Source organism: Cebus imitator, unplaced genomic scaffold (genome assembly GCF_001604975.1).
Source record: "Cebus imitator isolate Cc_AM_T3 unplaced genomic scaffold, Cebus_imitator-1.0 Scaffold358, whole genome shotgun sequence".
NCBI lineage: Eukaryota > Metazoa > Chordata > Mammalia > Primates > Cebidae > Cebus > Cebus imitator.
The window spans coordinates 921,478-943,239 of record NW_016107673.1 but is presented as its reverse complement, the minus strand read 5'-3'; the positions used below and the strand labels follow the sequence as shown (position 1 = coordinate 943,239).

The window sequence follows — 21,762 nt, the reverse complement described above, 5'->3', positions numbered from 1 at the left end:
AAAAAAAAAAAAAAAAAGAAAAGAAAAAGAAAAGAAAAAGAAATTTGATGATAGCACTTGGATTTAGAACCAGATGCAGTACATCTTAGTTGGTTTTCCATTTTAAGTGAAAAATATATCAAAATTTAAATCTTAAAAACTGCTTTTTTAAGAACTTAAAATAGCTTTTGTAATATAGAGCATTAGTTTTCTGCATATGAATAAAAGAAAAGTACTTTTCCTTAACATAAATGGGAAGCACAGAAACCACTATTTTTATGCTTATAAATATTTTAAGAGTATATGTTTTATTAATAATTAATACACAGTTTGGAGACCTACTCTTCTCTTGTAATTGAAGCACTTAAGGTATTAATTAAATACAGATTTGAGAGTCTTTGAATATTATATTGACTCTTGTATATAAAGCTATCATCATGGCATTAGAGAAGTGAAGAAGCGTAATTGAACACGTAGGTTTCACTAAAATATGTTTCTTTCCATTTTACCAGGATCTTAAATGTATTTCGGCATTGGGTTGAACATCATTTTTATGACTTTGAAAGAGATTTGGAATTACTTGAAAGACTAGAATCCTTCATTTCAAGTGTAAGAGGTATATTATTTAAAGGTTTGATTGAATCTTATATTGCATATGAGCTTATTTTCAAATTTGTGTGACTTTAAGAAGCTAAACTGTTTCTCTCTCCCTCCCTTCACCCCCCATCTTTTTTGAAACAGTTTTGATTTGTTGTCCAGGCTGGAGTGCAATAGTGTGATCTCGGCTCACTGCAACCTCCACCTCCCAGGTTCAAGTGATTCTCCTGCCTCAGCCTCCCAAGTAGCTGGGACTACAGGCACGTGCCAACATGCCTGGCATTTTTGTATTTTTAGTAGAGACAGGATTTCACCATGTTGGCCAGGCTAGTCTCGAACTCCTGACCTCAGGTCCACCCGCCTCAGCTACCCAAAGTGCTGGGATTACAGGCGTGAGCCACTGCGCCTGGCCAGCATTTTTCATTTTAAAAAAGCTGAAATAACATTTGGAAAATTTTTTATAGATGCCAAGGAGCTCACATATGTTTAGAATCATCTGAGATCTTAGAACCTTGCCTTTTCAAGTTTTTGAGGAGATTATTTCTTTTAAAGTCAAAAGTCCTCTTAATAAAATTAAGCTATTTAATTTTATCTCATTGCAAGGTTGCCATTTCTTCAACTGAATAAAAATATGTGTAATTTTATGTTTTCTTATTTTCTTTAATCTTGCTCTTTAATTTTGGGTGATTAACAGCTCTTGCAATATTTACATCTTCTGGAAATGTTTTTGGTATATTTGACACCTGAAAGATAGTTTCCTACTTGAAGTTTCAGAATCATAGCCCAAGAAATGAAAAATGAAACCCTAGGCCATGAACATTTAAACATGTGGGTCACCAAATGTATATTATTGAATCAAGAACATGTATGTTTTATCTGACATGATAGGGCTTTGCAAATACTATAACAAACATAAATTATTTTGTGTTCTACTTGTTCTTTAAGGGGAATTTATTGAAAGTTAAGAAGTTATTCCTTTGTACTTTGAGATGTTTATGATACATTTTTATGTGTGCCTTAAAACTGTATTCTAGGACAGTGCAATGGCTCACACCTAGAATATCCCAGCACTTTGAGAGGCAGAGGCAGGCTGATCGCTTGAGCCCAGGAGTTCCAGACCAGCCTAGGCAACATGGCAAAACGCTGTCTCTACAAAAGATATGAAAATTAGCTGAGCGTGGTGGCGTGCACCCGTATTCCCAGCTATTTGGGAGGCTGAGGTGAAGCGATCACTTAGTCCAGAGGTTGAGGCTGCAGTGAGCCAGAATTGCACTCCTGCACACCAGCCTAGACTGAGTGAGACCCTATCTCAAAACAAACAAAAAAACAAACTAACAAAAGTTCATATTCTAGGTGAGAACACTGGATTAGACACAATCTAAGAAGCTTCTAAAATGCACAGACATATTAGAATAAATTAAGTAAATGGTTACATTAATGTCCAAAGTTCTTTTCTATACTAGTTATACTTCAGGATAACCAAATAGTTCATGAGGGAAAGTTTATTTTTGTAGAAGTATTTCAACTAGTAAGTGAAGAAGGAATGGTAGAATATCACCATTTCTCAGTTCCTAGCAAAATAATAAATCTAGGGAACTATCATGAGTGCATGGGTAACATCACAAAAAGGTAACTAGACATTATACACTTCCTGTTAGAAGTATTCTTGACAAGTATTTGTGTCATAAAATTAATCCTGAATCAGATCAAGTCACTGTATCTCTGGTTTACAGAAAATATAGAGGACAGGAAAACATGGCAAATGACAATTTCTTCCACAAAGTGCAAGCAAAAATATGCAGTAATCAGTAACCTGTAGATTAACGGAAACTCGAGACACATTGACTTAATGCAATACCTGCAATCTTGTTCAGATCCTTTTTCAAACTATAAGAAAATATTTATGGCCGAGCACAGTGGCTCATGCCTATAATCCCAGCACTTTGGGAGGCCAAGGCCAGTGGATCACTTGAGCCCAGGAGTTTGAGACCAGATTGGGCAACATGGAGAAACCCTGTCTTTACTAAAAATACAAAAACTAGCCAGGCATGGTGGTATGTGCAGTCCCAGCTACTCGGGAGGCTGAGGTGGGAGGATTACTTGAGCCTGGAACATGGAGGTTGCAGTGAGCTGAGATTGCACTAGTGCACTCCAGCCTGGGCCACAGAGCAAGACCCTGTCTCAAAAAAAAAAAAAAAAAAAAAAAAGAAAAGAAAAGAAAATATTTATGGAACAATCAGAGAAATGTGAACAGTAACAAAATACTTGAAGATAACAATGTATTAAGAAGTCAGTTTTATGTGTGGTAATGGTATTGTGGTTATTAAAGAGTATTTTAGAGATGCTTAAATTTGAATGAAATATGATGTCTTGGATTTGTAGGAAGTAAAGGGAGGGCATGAATAGGGTTAGATAAAATAAAAATTGGCCACGAGTTAGTAATTGTTGAAACTGGGTGAAAGTTAAGAATTAAATGAAGATTTGCAGTCATGTCTGTCAAGTAAAAGGCATTTTTGTTTATATTTTTTTTTTCCAGGGAAAGCTATGAAGAAATGGATAGAGTCAATTGCTAAGATCATCAAGAGGAAGAAGCAAGCTCAGGCAAATGGAATAAGCCATAATATTACCTTTGAAAGTCCACCTCCACCAATTGAATGGCATATCAGCAGACCAGGACAGTTTGAAACATTTGATCTCATGACACTTCATCCAATAGAAATTGCACGTCAGCTTACACTTTTGGAGTCTGATCTCTACAGGTAGACAATGTTAATTTCTTGCTTTATTTTTAAGAGTCTTGAACATTATATTCGAAACGTTTTGCAGATTATTCATGAGTACTTAAAAATACCTCATCTACCTCTCATGGGCTTAGAGGAAAGGTCATAGCAGTTTTAAAGTAGTCTGCCCTGCAAGTAAAAGTTTTTATCACTATTTAGGCCTATATTAGGGACTAGCAATCCGTCACAAGAGGAATGGCAGGAAGAAGATTTTCAAGTCCACCACCCCTCTCCAACTCCTGATAATTTCTCAGCTTAGTTTATTTTGAGGTCAGTCAGCCAAGTCAGGTGGTACGGATGCTAGGCTCTTAGCAGCCAAGTGAATAGAATATTGTGTGAGAGGGGTTTTATTTTCTCGTTTACAACTCAGGCTCCTATAAAGAGTATAGGTCTTGTATATAACAGCTCTCTGTCGAAAAATGTCACTACCATTATCATTCCATCAAAAACTTTTCTATACCAACCTCTCCGTTTTCCCCTCCTCCCAATCCTTCCCAGCCACTAATAGCTGCAGTTCTACTTTCTACTTCCTTGAGTTCATAATATTTTAGCTTCTGTATATGAAACTAAAAAATATGTCAGAACATATTATATTTTTCTTTCTGTGCCTGATTTATTTTGCTTAACGTAAGGTCCTCCAGGCTCATCCATGTTGCTGTGAATGACAAGTCTTCATTCTTTTTTATGGCCGAATAGTATTCCATTGTGTATATATACCACATTTTCTTTATTCATCCATCTGTTATTGGACATTTAGGTTGATTCCATATCATAGCTATCGTGAGTAGCATAGGAGTCCCTTTTAAAATATAAATATGCTTGGCTGGGCATGATGGCTCATACCTGTAATCCTAGCACTTTAGGGGGGCCTAGGCGGGCAGATCACTTGAGACCAGGAGTTCAAGACCAGCCTGAGCAACATGGCAAAACCCTGTCCTACCAAAAATAGCCAGGCATGGTGGCTTGGACCTCTACTCCCAGCTGCTCAGGAGGCTGAGGCAGGAAGGCAACTCGAGGTCAAGGCTGCAGTGAACCGAGATCATGCCACTGCGCTCCAGCCTGAGTGACAGAGCAATACCCTGTCTCAACAATAAAATAAAAACATCCCCAAGGAGTTATCCTGATTAGCAGCCAATTTTTAAATAGAGATTACACAGGGAAAAGCAAGAATATGTAAAATTTAATGCTAATGGGTAATATAGTAAGGTACCTTTATGATATTATGTTCACATTCTTTAGAATTTGCCTAGGTTGCACTGGCTATGCCATTCAGAACCAGACTTTTAGCACACCCACCAGAAGTTGTCAGCATCTGACTCAGAATGTCATATTTTAAGTAATTTAGAATCCAGGTAGCTTTGTTTATGTTGTGGGATTTGTGATAGGTAGAAATGAAGGTTACTTGATTTTTTGAGGTAAAACAAATAGTATTGCATCACGTTTGTTACTTGAGGTAAAAAGGCAAATAGTACTGCATCACATTTTTTCTCACAATGTAATTGTTACATGAATGGACACCAGGAAAACAAAACACATCACTTCATGTGGACCTACTTTCAGGACATAGAGAAATACCTAATATTGACATCATTTGTAAACTAAATTTCTTTTTAATTTTCTTTTTTCTTTTTTTTTAAGTTGGAATCTCACTCTGTCACCCAGGCTGGAGTGCAGTTGTGTGATCTTGGCTCACTGCAACCTCTGCCTCCCTGGGTTCAAGTGATGTTCCTGCCTCAGCTCCTGAGTAGCTGGGATTATAGGTGTGTGCCACCACGCCCGGCTAATTGTTTGTATTTTTAGTAGAGACAGGGTTTCACCATGTTGGCCAGGGTGGTCACAAGCTCCTGACCTCCAGTGATCCACCCACCTCAGCCTCCCAAAGTGCTGGGATTATAGGCATGAGCCACTGCGCCCAGCCTTGTGAACTAAATTTCTGGTGAAATAATAGAGCCACTTTAAGAAAACATTTCAGAAACTGTTAGTAAGTACTTATTTGTACACAAATCTACTGATGAAAAAATATTTTTTTAATGAATAACCAAGTCTGTAGGCCAATAATGGCAATGCCACTGGTCAGTGAAAAAAAACAGAGATAGGTCCTCACTGTGTTGCCCAGGCTGGCCACTAACTCCTGGCCTGAAGCAATTCACCTGCCTTGGCCTCCCAGGGTGCTGAGATTACAGGTGTGAGCCACTGTACTTGCCCAGTTTTTAAATTATGTAATTATAACTCACTGTATACAATGATACAGAGAGCAGATTTTATCTGAGTTTTAATTAAATACTTTAATATAATGAATATTCATGAACAACAAAAACATTTTAGATAAAATTGAAATCCTTTGTATAATTCTCCCCAATCTTATTGTTCTCTTTCCTGTAAGAAATAACCAGCACCCTGAATTTGATGTTTACTATTTTTTTAAATATCTTTATAATTTATGTACAGGCACAGAGATTCATAAACAATATATAGCATTGTTTTGTACTTTTTTTTTTTTTTTTTTTAAAGAAACAAGGTCTCACTTTTTTGCCTAGGCTGGAGTACAGTGGCGCAGTCATAGCTCACTGCATCCTTGAACTCCTGGACTCGAGCAGTCCTCCTGCCTCAGACTCTTAAGTAGCTAGAACTACAGGTACACGCCACCATACCTGGCTAATTAAAAAAAAAAATTCACAGAGATGAAGTCTTGCTATGTTGCCCAGGATGGTCTTGATCTTGGCCTCAAGTTGGCCTTTCACCTCAACCTCCCAAAATGCCAGGATTATGGGTGTGAACCACAGTGCCCAGCTGTTTTTTGTTTGTTTGTTTGTTTGTTTAAAGTGGGGTCTCACTCTGTCACCCAGGCTGGGCTGCAGTGGTATGATCATAGCTCACTGCATCCCCAAACTCTGGGCTCAAGCAGTCTTCCAGTAGCAGGAACTACTGTGCCCTTTGTTTTTATTTTATTTAATTTTTTTGAGATGGAATCTCATTATGTTGCCCAGGATAGTCTCAAATTCCTGGCCTCAAGCAATCCTTCCACTTCATCCTCCCAAGTAGCTGGGATTGTAGGTCTACACCTCAGCTTGTTTTGCACATTTTTTAAACTGCATTTACTTATATATCATTCTGCAACATGCTTTTTACTTAAATTGTTTTTGGCATTTGTTCAAGTCAATGAATACAGTTCTAGTTAGCTTATTGTAGATGCTGCGTAGTATTCCATTATATTTATACTCCACAATTTATCCAGTCTCTGGATGATGAGCCTCTAGGTTGTTTGGGATTTTTCACTCTTGCAAATAATGCTTCACTGAACATTCTTGCAAACATTTTCTTATAACTTTGTTTTTTGTGTGTTTGTTTGTTTGTTTTGAGATAGTCTCACTCCGTTGCCCAGGCTGGAGTGCAGTGGCGTGATCTTGGCTCACTGCAACCTCTTCCTCCTGGGTTCAAATTATATTCTCCTGCATCAGCCTCCCGGGTACCTAGGACTACAGGCATACACCACTACACCTGGCTAATTTTTTTGTGTGTTTTTAGTAGAGTTCGGGTTTCACCTTGTTGGCCAGGCTGTTCTTGAACTTTTGACCTCAAGTGATCCGTCCACCTTAGCCTCCCAAAGTGCTGGGATTTTAGGCATGAGCCACTGTGCCTAATTCTTATAATTTTGTGTAAGAGTTTATCTAGGATAGATGCATACCTAAGAGTAGAATTGCTGAGTCATTAGGTATATGTCTCTTCAGTACTATGAGATCTTGCCAAATTGTTTTTACAAAGTGGTTGTGTCAATTTTTACTTCCATATTGGTATTCCTGTTATATTATATTTTTACCCATTCAGAATTGTCATACTTTTGTTAGTCTAATAAGAGTAAAAAGGGATTTAATTGTGGTTTTATGTTATTTTCCTTGAGTAAGAGATAAATTATGTTTTCGTGTTTGTAGCTATTTGGGTCTGTTCCTCTCAGAATTACTTGTTCACATATGTGTTCATCTATCTTTTGTGTTGTCTTTTTCTTAAGTTTTAGAAGATCTTTAAGTAATACCAATTCTTTGTAGGTTAAGTTGCACTGATTTTTAATTCCATAGGAAAGTTCAACCTTCTGAACTTGTAGGGAGTGTGTGGACCAAAGAAGATAAAGAAATAAATTCTCCAAATTTATTAAAAATGATTCGCCATACCACAAATCTCACCCTCTGGTTTGAAAAGTAAGTTTTAATTTACTCTATCTTACTACTTCCTAATAGCCGTAATATTAAGTCATATTTAAGCTAACATTCTAGCTACACATAGTTAACTTGTTTTCTGAGTAAAGTGAAACTTTTCTAAGCCATGACTTTTTGTTGTTGTTAGATGCATTGTGGAAGCAGAAAATTTTGAAGAACGGGTGGCAATACTAAGTAGAATTATAGAAATTCTGCAAGTTTTTCAAGATTTGAATAATTTTAATGGCGTATTGGAGATAGTCAGTGCAGTAAATTCAGTGTCAGTATACAGACTAGACCATACCTTTGAGGTAAGTTTTAGGCTTATAACCTTTTTATTTTTCTCGGGTATGATAAAATTACCATAAAATTAATCTCATCTACCACCTATCTTTTTAGTAAGTTCTTTGTAAATTTATCCTTGCTTCTTAAACATAGTGATATAGACATATTAGAAAATATGCTGATACATTAGCTGATATGGATATGATATATAATAATATGTGAATCCTAGGCTTATATTAGAAAGTATATCAGTATCTATTCAGCAAAGAATATGAGACTTACATCACCATGTAATGTACTTTCCTAAATGTAATGAAGTTCCAAGTGGATTTATTCAATAGCACATTGATTGATATTCTTAAATGACAAAGGATTTTAAATTAAAAATACAAATAATATCTTAATCGCTTTTAGAAAGTCAACAATAGACTAACATAGGAAGAACTCTTCTAAAAACTTAAATTTGGCTTTGCGCTGTGGCTTACATCTGTAATCCCTGCACTTTGGGAGGCTGAGGCAGGCAGATCACCTGAGCTCAGGAGTTCGAGATCAGCCTGGCCAACATGGCAAAACCCCCATCTCTACTAAAAATACAAAAATTAGCCGGGTGTGGTGGTACATGCCTGTAATCCCAGCTACTCGGGAGGCTGAGACAGGAGAATTGCTTCAGCCCAGGAGGCAGAGTTTGCAGTGAGTCAAGATCGTGCCGTTGCACTCCAGACTGGGTGACAGAGTAAGATTCTGTCCCCCACAAAAAATTATTTTATTTTTAAATTATATGTGTCTAGCATTTACTATTGAAAATTCAGGAGATATAGAAAATATAGAAAGATATTTTGCATATATACTTTTAATAACAAAATTGGGATTGTACGTAGATTTTTATGGCCTTTTTCTCATAAACAGTTTTCTATTTTTTATTAGCTTATCTTTAAAAACAAGATTTTAGTGACTGCATGGCTTTCTATTGTGGATAAATCATAATTTATTCCAACACTAGATTGTGAGACAATTAAGTTATCTCTGGCTTTTTTTCCTGTGATAATTTATCATGGAATATTCATACATAGAAATCTTTGTAAGAACTTTAATTTCCCTAGAAATAACCTAGAAGTGGAAATCCTGGGTCTGAGTATTTGTGTACTTTAAGACTTTTAATACTTTTGCCAGGGTGTTTTGTAGCAGGATATGATAAATGCCCCTTGGTATTATAAGCTTCTGGCTAGGTGCGGTGGCTTACACCTGTAATCCCAACACTTTGGGAGGCAGACAGGAGGATCACTTGAGCCCAGGAGTTTGAGACCAGCCTGGCAACATATAGAGACCTCATCTCTGAAAAAAAATATTAGCCAGGCATAGTGGCACCTGCCTCTAGGGGGAAAAAATCTCATTTTAAAATTATGTCTTAAAAAATAACTAGTGAGGCCAGGCACAGTGGCTCATGCCTGTGTTGTTATTATTATTATTTTAATTTTGCTCTGGCACCCAGGCTGGGGTGCAATGGCATGATCTCGGCTCACTGCAACCTCTGCCTCCTGGGTTCAAGCGATTCTCCTGCTGCAGCCTCCCAAGTAGCTGGGAATTACAGGCATGCACCACCACCACACCCTGCTAATTTTTTGTATTTTTAGTAGAGAAAATACAGCACGGGTTTCTCCATGCTGGTCAGCCTGGTCTCAAACTCCCGACCTCAGGTGATCCGTCCATCTTGGCCTCCTAAAGTGCTAGGATTACAGGCGTGAGCCACCACAACCAGCCCATGCCTGTAATCCTAGCACTTTGGGAGGCCTAGGTGGGTGGATCACCTGAGATCAGGAGTTTGAGACCAGCCTGCCCAAATGGTGAAACCCCATCTCTAAAAATACAAAAATTAGCCAGGCATGGTGGCATGTGCCTGTAATCCCACCTACTTGGGAGGCTGAGACAGGAGAATTGCTTGAACCTGGGAGGTGGATGTTGTGGTAAACTGAGATTGCCTCACTGCACTCCAGCCTGGGAGACAGAGTGAAACTCAGTCTCAAAATAAAAAATAACTAGTGATGTTGAATATGTATTTATTGGCTACTTTATGATTTATATATATTCATTTCCTCTCTCATTTTTTGGGGGAGGGTGTTTGCATTTTTTTTATTTTTATTTATTTATTTATTTTCTCAAGAGACAAGGTCTTGCTCTGTTGCTCAGACTGGAGTATAGTGACATGGTCATAGCCCACTGCAGCACTGAACTCCTAGGCTCAAGGGATCTTCCTGTCCCAGCCTCTTGAGTAGCTGGGATTATAGGCATGAGTTAGCATGCCCAGCTGCATTTGATTCATTTATATGGATTTTTCACGTATTAAAGGTCTCAAAATTTAGACATTTCATATTTTCTCATTTGTTTGTCTTTTATCTGCTTTTTAATTTTAAAAATGTATAATGCTTTGACATGAAGAAGTTTTATCATTTTTATTTAGTTGCACATATCAATCTCTTCATTTAAAATTTCTTCCTTTGTGTTTGCACCTTAGACTTTTTTTAAGTAAAGGATAGCAAGTTAGAAACTCAGCCACATAAATATTACCTTTGGAAATGGACATTTTTACAATCTTTTGGAAAGCAGTTTAACAATATATCTTAAAATTAAAAATATACATATTCTTGGACCCAGAATTGTAAAGAAATAAATGCACCAGAGTACAAAGTTATAGGTACAAAGATACTGTTACTGCAGCATTAGTTGTAGTAGCAGAAAACAGGAAGCAACATGAATGTCTATCAGTAAGAGAATGATTAAATATATCATCTTATACCTATATTGTAGAATATTGTTCAGCTGTAGAACAAAGTGAATGTGATCTGTCTGTATTGTTGTGGAAGAACATTTGCGATATTTTAGGGGGTGGGAAGCTTCAGAATGACTATAATATTATTCCATTTTAGTATAACAAATCACAGCAAATCCTAAACCTGGAATTGGATAAGTATATAGAATAATGTGGGAGGATACATATTCCTCTTTTAACATTATTTATATTTTTTGAGTGGGTTGTGATTAGAGGGGAATAGAGGAAAAACTGCTTTATACATATATTTTTTTGTTTGGGTGTTTGCATTTTATTGATTTGTGTGAACTTTATATATTAAAGATATTAATACTTAGTCAAATATTATGAAATAGGCTGGATGCAGTGGCTCACGCCTGTAATCCCAACACTTTGGGAGGCTGAGGTAGGTGGATCACATGAGGCCAGGAGTTCGAGACCAGCCTGGCCAACATGATGAAATCCCATCTCTACTAAAAATATAAAAATTAGCCAGGTATGGTGGCATGTACCTGTAATCCCAGCTTCTTGGGAGGCTGAGGCAGGAGAATCACTTGAACCCAGGAGGCAGAGGTTCCAGTGAGCCAAGATCACACCACTGCACTCCAGCCTATGCTACAGAGCAAGACTCTGTCTCAAAAAAAAAATATATATGTGAAATATTAATCTATTTAATAAATGGGTCATAAGTCGAATGCCTATATATGTGGGCCTGTTGTTGGTTTCTCTGTTCTGTTCCTTTATCTATTTGATTACTCTTGTGCCAGTGCCCTTGTCTAAACTACCATAACTTTAGTCTTTGATAGAGAAGAGTAGGGCATGTCCCTACCAATCATACTCTTTTTCAAGAGTAACCTATTGTTGGCCCTTTGTTCTCCTATATACATTTTAGAATCAATTTAAGCTTCATTTTTTAAAATTGGCATTTTGATAGGAGTTGCATTGGATCTCTAAATCCAAGTACAGATTAGTGAAGAACTGACATTTTTATAGTAACAAGTCTTTTCAACTGTGAACATGGTTTATTTCTTCATTTATTTACTCAGTTAATAAGGTTTTGTGGGTTTTGTTGTTGTTGTTGTTTTCACAGAGATAGCACACCTCTTTTGCTAGACTTATATTAGAATTATTTGTTTTTTTAGAGACAGGGTCATACTCTGTCACCCAGGCTGAAGTACAGTGGCATGATCATAGCTTATTGCAGCCTCCAATTCCCAGGCTCAAGCAATCCTCCTACCTTAGTCTCCTGAATAGTTGGGACTGTAGGCACGTGCCACCCTGCTCAGCTGATTTCTAAAATTTTTTGTGGACACTGGGTATTGTTTTGTTGCCCACACTGGTTTTAAACTCTTGGCCTGAAACGATTCTTCTGCCCCGGCCTCTCAAAGTGCTGGGATTACAGGTGTGAGCCACCATACCCAGCCAGAATACTTTTTAAATCACGATTTCTTTATTGATGTTATCTAGAAACGCAGTTTGTTTTTGTCTATTGGTTTTATATATAGCAACATTCCTGATTCTCTTATTAACATTCTATATGTAGATTTATTGGAGCTTCTTCCTGGGCAGTCGGTGTCCTCTGTGAATAGTGACAGATTTTTTTCTTTCCAGTCTCTGGTTTTTTATTTCTTTTTCTTGTCCATGCTAGCTAGGAATTCTGTATAGTATTGAATAAAAACTAAAATGTTATCCCCCTTGGCTTTTTCCTTGATTTAAAGGAAATTCACTGAATGGTTCTCCATCAAGCATAATGTTCGCTAGGGGGTTTGTGTGTGTGCGTATATATTTTTTCTGAAGTTAAAAATAATTAATTTTCAATAAGAAAATCTAACAAGTATAAAAGAAATGCTACTAAATTTTTGTTCAAGTCTTCTTGCCTTCTGATAATTGTCTTCTACTTACCAAAACCCCAACCCTTAGCCCCAAAAGATCTTTCAGGAGAAAAATATTTGAGTGTTCAGGGGTTATAATTTTCCTCTTCTACAGCTATGACTTGAAACCCTGGCTAATCAAAATAACTCACAAGGCATGACGTAGAATATTTTTATTGCTTTATCTTCTAATTTATATGAGTATGGATTTTATATTTATAGATAAAGAGAGGAGAAATCACTTCAGATAAGTGTACAAAGGAATACCACTCATCTCTTAATTAAAAAAAATTGTTTTCCAGATAATTTGCAAAATTTTATAAAATTTAAAGGTTTGCATCTATAAAATATGATTGAATTGTAAAAAATTTATACTGAATTTATATATCCTTTAAGGCATTGCAGGAAAGAAAACGGAAAATTTTGGATGAAGCTGTGGAATTAAGTCAAGATCACTTTAAAAAATATCTGGTAAAACTTAAGTCAATCAATCCACCTTGTGTGCCTTTTTTTGGTAAGTTACTAAATATGGATATATTTTGAGGTTGAGCATGTTATAGCCAAATGAGACCTGTCTTCAGAGGCAGGTTTTCTTTATTTTATATCTGAATTTTTATTAGCTCTCTGTATTGATAAATAACAAAATCTCTATTTTCTTATCTGTAAAATGAAGATTATAATATCTCATATGGTTGTTATAAATAAGGATTAAAAATATTTTATCTGTACTACCTAATACAAAGTCTAGCATATAGGATGAACCCATGGAATAGTAACTGTTATTTTTATCATAATTATCTATGTCACATCTATAGTATTTGCATTCTCTTTAATTTATTGGCTTTTATGTGATTTTTAAATTTAGAATTAAAATATTGTTATATATTGTTGAAATTGAATGACTTAAGTTTTATCAACTTCAGCAATCTTGGTATTTTGGGCCAAATAATTCTTTATCTTGATGGGCTCTCATGTGCGTAGTAGGATCTGTAGCAGCATCCTGGCCTCTATTCATTACACTCCAATAGCATCCTGGAATTGTGATAACCAAAAATGTCTCTAGACATTCCTAAATATCCCCTAGATGACTAAATTGTCTCCACTTGAGAACCACCAATTTAAATGAATCAGCAATTATGCATGAAAAAGGGACTAAAAACTTTTTTATTGTTCATGAGTGAGAAGTAATTATTTTTCTGTCTAAATTACAGGCTCTGAGGAAACAGTTTGTAAGCCTATAGTCTTATTAACCGAAATTAGCTTAAAAATTAATTTATTGATGAATAATCACTTAAGATACTTGGCATTAAATATTTATAATCAAATAGCAAAACATTTGGTTAGAATACATTTAACACAATTTACACTTAGTGAAATTAGGGTTTAGAAAAGCTTATTATTTTTTTCTTTTTTTAAAGTTAAGTTTTGGGGCACATGTGCAGAACATGCTGGTTTGTTACATAGGTATACACATGCATGCTGGTTTGCTTAAAAAAAAAGAAAGAAAAGCTTAATTTGCCATTTCTTAGATTAGCAACTTTATTTTTGTACAAGCCAGTAGCATTTATTTTCTTTTTATTTTAAAGTATTTCTCTTTAAAAAAAAAAAAAACTCTTAATGGAGAATTAATGATTGTTTGTCAGAGACTTATCAACATTTTAGTAGTAGAGCTGCTAAATATAGGATGCCTTTCAACTTTATTAGATCAGTTGTTTTCCCAAATAATTGATTAAATAACAAAACTTCAAATAACTTTTCTTTAAATATTTTTTTTTCTAGGAATATATTTAACAAATATTCTGAAGACTGAAGAAGGGAATAATGATTTTTTAAAAAAGAAAGGAAAAGATTTAATCAATTTCAGTAAGAGGAGAAAAGTAGCTGAAATTACTGGAGAAATTCAGCAGTATCAGAATCAGCCTTATTGTTTACGGATAGAACCAGATATGAGGGTAAATATTTTCTTAGCTTATCTTTAAAAGAGAACATGTTAATGGGTACCAAAAAAAAGAAAAATGGAATGAATAAGATGTACTATTGGATCACACAACAGGGTGACAGTAGTCAATGATGACTTAATTGTAGATTTAAAAATAACTATAAGAGGCTAGGCGCTGTGGCCCAGCACTTTGGGAGTCCAAGGCGGGCAGAACATGACATCAGGATTCGAGACCAGCCTTACCAACTTGGTGAAACCCTGTCTCTTACTAAAAAGCAAAAATTAGCTGGACAGCTTGGCGCATGCCTGTGATCCCGGCTACTCAGAAGGCTGAGGCAGAATTGCCTGAACCTGGGAGGCGGAGGTTGCAGTGAGACAAGATCGTACCACTGCACTCCAGGCTGGGTGACAGAGCGAGACTCCATCTCAAAAAAACAAAAGAAATTCTGAAACATCGATCTGATGAAATTATAGAGTTAAAATTTGTGTTTTGTAAAATAAGCCAACCAGCCGGGTGCCGTGGCTCACGCCTGTAATGCCAGCACATTGGGAGACCAAGGCGGGCGGACCACTTGAGGTCAGGAGTTCAAGAGCAGCCTGGCTAACGTGGTAAAACCCTGTCTCTACTAAAAATACAGTTAGCTGTGCACGGTGGCGTGAGCCTGTAATCCCAGCTACTCGGGAGGCTAAGACTCCATCTCAAAAAAAAAAAAAGAAAAGAAAACCACATGGAAAAAAGTTAATTGAATATAAACTTCAGAAAGATGAAAGTTGACTGATATCCGAGTTTTTCAGGAAAAATTCTCTATTTTATGTATGTATGTATATTTAAATTTTTCTGTATATTATATAGATACATATATTTACATGCACAGTAAAATCATTGGAAGATATTCCAATATTTAAGTGTAAACAATGAGATTTTTGGTTTGTAAGGTTACTGCTTCTTTTTCTCTTTTCTCTTTTTGGCAGTGCTAAATCACCTAAATTTTCTACTTTAAAACTTTAAGCTTAAAATATTTTTTTATAAAGACAGAATTTTCTAAATTTTTTTTTTTTTTTTTTAAGAGGAGGGGTTTTACCATATTGCCCTGGCTAGTCTCAAATTCCTAGGCTTAAGCAGTCCCCCGGCCTCAGCCTCCCAAACTGCTAGGATTACAGGTGTGAGCCATCATGGCTAGGCTCACATAAAAACATTTTTTGTACTAGAAGTCAGCACAGATAGGTTTAAGTTTATAATCACTCTTTTTTTTTTTTTTTTTTTTTTTTTTTTTTTTTTTTTTTTTTTTTTTTTTGTTGGAGTCTCACTATTGTTACCTGTGCTGGAGTGCAGTGGCACAATCTTGGCTCACCGTGACCTCCACCTCCCGGGTTCAAGCAATTCTGCTGACTCAGCCTCCTGAGTAGCTGGGATGACAGTCACCATGCCCAGCTAATTTTGTATTTTTAGTATAGACAGGGTTTCTCCATGTTTGTCAGGCTGGTCTTGAACTCCTGACCTCAGGTGATCCACCTGCCTTAGCCTCCCAAAGTGCTGGGATGACAGGCGTGAGCCACTGTGCCCGACCTATAATTATTCTGGAAATTACTTTTAAAGTAAAAGTAATTTCCAGAATAATTATAAATGATCAAGAATGATCTATAAATTGGATTAACAAAACTTAATCTATCTCCACTTCTTTTTCTGATTATCGAAATTTCATTGTGGATTACAACCATAATTTTGTTCTAAACCCTTTTGGTAGCTTACTGGTGATGATCATTTTTTACAACGAGTAGGAATAAAGCTTACTAAGGAATAAGCAGGGCTACTACTGAGCCATTAAGATGATAATAAATGAAAACTTGTATTTTTAGTAGAACTTTAGGACTAGAATATAACTTCCACAGAAATTGTATAATTTTTTTTTTTTGAGACGGAGTTTCACTCATGTTACCCAGGCTGGAGTGCAATGGCGCGATCTCGGCTCACCGCAACCTCCGCCTCCCGGGTTCAGGCAATTCTCCTGTCTCAGCCTCCTGAGTAGCTGGGATTACAGGCACGCACCACCATGCCCAGCTAATTTTTTGTATTTTTAGTAGAGACGGGGTTTCACCATGTTGACCAGGATGGTCTCGATCTCTTGACCTCGTGATCCACCCGCCTCGGCCTCCCAAAGTGCTGGGATTACAGGCTTGAGCCACCACGCCCGGCCGAAATTGTATAATTTTATTCAAAAGTAAAGAGATTGGAATAAGCAATACTTGTGAACTTTTCAAATATTGTGATCTCTTAATTTGTTGATAATTTTTAGCATTAAATCATGAAGTAATTTTCAGCAAAAAATTTTAATGAGATCTTATTTTAATAAGATCTAAAATATGTACTTGTTATGTATGCACTTGTGATATTTGTTTAATTCCAGAGATTCTTTGAAAACCTTAACCCCATGGGAAGTGCATCTGAAAAAGAGTTTACAGATTATTTGTTCAACAAGTCACTAGAAATTGAACCTCGAAACTGCAAACAGCCACCTCGATTTGTAAGTCTTTTAAACTTTTGGAAACAATTGTTCTGTTTTTAAAAATATTATATTCAATGTTTAACAACCTGTTATTTTAAAAATGTAATCGAATGGCTGTTCCTAGATGTTTTGTTTGCAGTACTGTACTTTTTCTAAAATCACATATACTGTGGCGGGAAATGTCACACTTTTGATAAAATCTGGTTTATGCCTTATCTTAGTACTAGTTATGTGTTCACTTTTGATCCCTCCTAGAATAATACAAAAAAGTGTGAGAAAGTGAGAGCTTAATAGGTAGCTGACTGGAACAACAACAAAATAAATGAAAAGACCTAGGAAGGAGTAAGCAAACATATTTTGGTTCTTGTAGCTTGATCATGACTTCTGCCATAAGGGCTATATGGTCCATAGTTGCCTCTGGAACCCACCTCTGTCACTAGAATTTGACACTACAGTTTCTGGTTACTGTAGGGATTTGCAGTGGCAACAGAAATAGTGGAAAATGAATCCTAAGTAGCTAAAAATGAAGCAAGATATGGAAGGAAGTAAATGCACAAAGCAACTTTAGGCAAAGCAGGAAGTTAGGTAGTTTCGTACTATCTCATCTTCACAATTGTGTGGTGTATGAGGGGACTTCAAAAACTTTATGGAGGCTGGACATAGTGGCTCATGTCTGTAATCCCAGCACTTTGGGAGATCAAGGCAGGCAAATTGCTTGAGCTCAGGAGTTGGAGACCAGCCTAGGTAACATGGCAAAACCCTGTCTCTACCAAAAATACAAAAATTAGCTGGGCATGGTGGTGTACACCTGTGGGGCAGAGGTTGCAGTGAGCCAAGATTGAACCACTTCACTCCCTCCTTGGTGACAGAGTGAGACCCAGTCTCAGGAAAAAAAAAAAAAAAGATTTTCATGGAAAAATGCATTGAAAAGATAAGAATGTTTTAAAATGGAATTAAAAGATAAACATAAATATAAACTTTATTTCCCAACATAAGCTTTATCAAGTTCAGGACACTTTTGTAAGCGATAATACCAACCTTTTTGTCCATCCCTAAAAAACTAAAGATCCTGGGAATTTAACCATGTCAATACACTCTCTTTTACATTATTAACTGAAGAAAAGTGGTTACCCTTTAATTTTTTTTGTAATTAGGAAACAAAAAAAGTCAGAAGGAGCCAAGTCAAGACTATAAGTGGATACCTAATGATCTCCCATCAAAACTCTCAAAGAATCGCCCTGGTTTAATGAGAGGGATGAGCAGGAGCATTATTGTGGTGGAGAAGGACTCTGGTGAAGCTTTCCTGCAAAAGCTTTGGCTTTCTCAAAACAGTCTAATACTAAGCAGATGTTATTGTCCTTTGACCCTCTGGAAAGTCAACAAGCAAAATGCCTTGAGCATCCTAAAAAAAACTGTTGCCATGACCTTTGCCCCTCCCCCCCTTTTTTTGGTGGGGGGGACAGAGTCTCACTCTCTCACCCAGGCTGGAGTACAGTGCTGTGATCTGAACTCACTGTAATCTCCGACTCCCAGGTTCAAGCAATTCTGCCTCAACCTCCCAAGTACCTGGGATTACAGGTATGTGCTGCCATGCCTGGCTAATTTTTATATTTTTAGTAGATACAGGGTTTCACCATGTTGACCAGCCTCATCTTGAACTCCTGACCTCAAGTGATCCACCTGCCTCGACCTCCCAAAGTGCTGGGATTACAGGTGTGAACAACCATGCCCAGCCTTTTTTTTTTTTTAAATGGAGATAGAGTCTTGCTATATTGCCCATGCTGGTCTCAAACCCCTGGCCTTAAATGATCCTTCCTACCTCAGCCTCCCAGAGTGCTAGGATTAGAGGCATGAGCCACTGTGCTTGGCCAACCTTTGCTCTTGACTGATTTGGTTTTGCTTTGACCGGACCACTTCCACCTCTTGGTAGCCATTGCTTTGATTGTGCTTTGTCTTCAGCATGATACTGGGAAGCCATGTTTCATTTCCTGTTACAGTTCTTCAAAGAAATGCTTCAGGGTCTTGATCCCACTAATTTAACATTTCTGTTGAAAGCTCTGCTCTTTTCTGCAGCTGATCTGGGTGCAGTGGTTTTGCCATCCATCTAGTGGAAAGTTTGCCCAACTTTAATTTTTCAGTCAGAATTGTGTACGCTGGACCAGTTGAGATGTCTTGGTATTGGCTGTTTTTTCTGTTGTTAATCATCAGTCCTCTTCACTTAGGGCACGAATGAGATTATTTCCTCAGAAATGTATGTTGACGGTCTGTCACCATTGGTTTTATCTTCCACATCATTTCATCCCTTGTTAAAATGAGTTATCAATTTGTAAATGGCTGATTTCTTTGGGCCATTGTCCCCATAAACTTTTCATAAAGTATCAGTAATTTCACCATTCTTCCACCCAAGCGTCATCATAAGTTTGATATTTGTTCTTGCTTCAGTTTTAGCAGAATTCATGTTCCTTTAATAGGGATTCTTTACAAACTGATGTCTTATCCTTCTTAGTGTCTCAAACTCCTATTCAGACACATTGTAGTAAGTTAGTATGAGTTTATTTTGATGGGAAAAAAATGAAAGTCATGCAAAGTTATTTTATAATAGACATTTGCCATGCACTTTTTGAAAGCTCCTCTTAGATTTTACTTTTATTTTACAAAGGAAAATAGTGAGATTCCAAGGGGTTAAATAACCTTTTCAAGGCCGCATAGCTAGATATTGGCATAGTTGAAATCTAAACTCAAGTTTTCTGATCTGGAGCTCTGTGTTTTTTATTAGGTTACTGCTGCCAGAACTGAAAAATGGGACAGAGATGAGGGTGGGGGACAGTCATAGGAATGTCCTCCAAAGACTTTTAAAGCGCCAACAGAGAGGTTGATCATTTAGTATAAGGAAGGGGAAATAAAATGACCTTTATTCTGAAGCATATAGCGTAATAGGTTTCATAAATTATGTTCCCAGTAAATGTTTGTAAAATTTATATAGATATTTTCAAAGAGAAGTTTAGGTTCAAGTGTTTTAGGAGCAAAATGTGATTTTCACACACAAATTTTTAAGAATTTTATTTTTGCAGTTCTGAAGAGACTTACTTATATTAAAATTCATTTTAAAATTAAGCCAGTCAAGTCCAGAAGATTCTACTAGAATGATATAGACTGTCCTTGCAGATTGAAGAGCTGCATGCTTAAGAACTGTATGCTTGAGAACTAGTAAGACTAATAAGGCACAGAAACAAAATGCTGTGTATGCAAACTCATGACATTGATTATGTTTGCTTTTCCTAGCCTAGGAAATCAACTTTCTCCTTAAAATCTCCTGGAATAAGGCCTAACACAGGCCGACACGGCTCTGCCTCAGGTACTTTACGAGGTCACCCAACACCATTAGAAAGAGAACCATGTAAAATAAGCTTTAGTCGGATTGCTGAAACTGAGCTGGAATCAACAGTGTCAGCACCAACCTCTCCAAATACACCATCTACTCCACCAGTATCTGCTTCTTCAGACGTTAGTGTATTTTTAGATGTGGATCTCAACAGCTCCTGTGGTAAGTATTTGATGAAAACCATTTGGTAAAAAGGGAATCCTGGGTCTCAGATAATTCTCATCTTTTAATTAGGGAACTATAGAATCCTTTGCAGACTATATTAGTGTGAAAAGAGACATCTAAATGTGAAAATACTGATTAATACAAGAAGTAAAGCATCGTTTGTCCATTGTTGATGCATATTATCTTCTAATTTATTCATTCAACAAAGATTTACTTAGTACCTTTTGGACCCCACTACCAGTCTAAAGGGAGCAATAGATGATGAATAAGAAAACAAGTAGATAAGTTCTGTGATAGAGAGGGAGCCACTTACGCTAAGAAGGAAAACCACTCTAGGTACAGAAGGTTCTAGGTTAATTTTTTTAGAATTAGCATGGCAAAAGATGATGATGAAATTCTGCACTGTGTATTGTATATTATGTATGGAAACATTTAAAAAATAAAACCATACATGTTACCTTCCTTTTCACAATTTTTCTTATTCTAATAGGCAGCAATAGCATCTTTGCTCCAGTGCTTTTGCCACATTCAAGTAAGTAAGATTTAAATTGATTCTAATGAAATGACTGTAAAGATAATAATCTGGTTGATTATATTTATATTTGAGTATTTTGGGTTTTGGCAATATTAAATAATAAGAAAAGTTATAGAAATTTAATTATTTGCTTACAAGTGTGTACTACTTAAACTTCACTATAGTTTATTTTCATTTTTTATGATCTGTGTTCTAAGGGGCTGTATGGCCTTGAAGAAATTACTTACTTTCCCTACACTTGTTAAGGATCAAATGAAATAACTATATAGAACACCTAGAATATTGCTTGGTACAGAATGAATGGTAATTTCGTGTCAGTTGTCTTTCTTCCTTACCCTTTCAAATCATTTTCCCATGGGAATAATGCACTAAATGTTCATCAGATTCCCGGGATAGCCCCCAATCACTTATTATTATTATTTTTTTACATCCTCTTATTTAATTAAAACAGTATTTTGAGTAAAGCACTATTCTATCATTCCTAATTATTTCACAATTTATAACATTAATGCTGTTAACTTTCTCTCTGTGGTCATTTGTTTAAAACAAAATAACCCCAAAATGAACACAGTACTTTTGGGTATAATTTTTTATATTTAATTTAAAAATGTTTTTATCTGGCTAGGCATGGTGGCTCATACCTGTAATCCCAGCACTTTGGGAGGCTGAGGCAGGAGGATCACTTGAGGCCAGGAGTTCAAGACTAGCCTGGGGAACATAGCAAGACTCTGT

At 36.4% G+C, this 21,762-nt stretch overlaps 1 protein-coding gene across 2 annotated transcripts in view; it reads left to right on the top strand.

Moving 5' to 3' along the window:
* Positions 1-21,762, top strand: part of SOS2 (SOS Ras/Rho guanine nucleotide exchange factor 2) — a 118,946-nt gene that overhangs the window by 86,663 nt on the left and 10,521 nt on the right. For both annotated transcript variants that reach the window (XM_017506729.2, XM_017506730.2), the window contains 9 exons: positions 492-595; positions 3,113-3,335; positions 7,430-7,549; positions 7,695-7,857; positions 12,902-13,019; positions 14,285-14,457; positions 16,850-16,966; positions 20,231-20,492; positions 20,986-21,027. In XM_017506729.2, the coding sequence (XP_017362218.1) occupies positions 492-595; positions 3,113-3,335; positions 7,430-7,549; positions 7,695-7,857; positions 12,902-13,019; positions 14,285-14,457; positions 16,850-16,966; positions 20,231-20,492; positions 20,986-21,027 (1,322 nt within the window). The remainder of the gene's footprint in view (positions 1-491; positions 596-3,112; positions 3,336-7,429; positions 7,550-7,694; positions 7,858-12,901; positions 13,020-14,284; positions 14,458-16,849; positions 16,967-20,230; positions 20,493-20,985; positions 21,028-21,762) is intronic.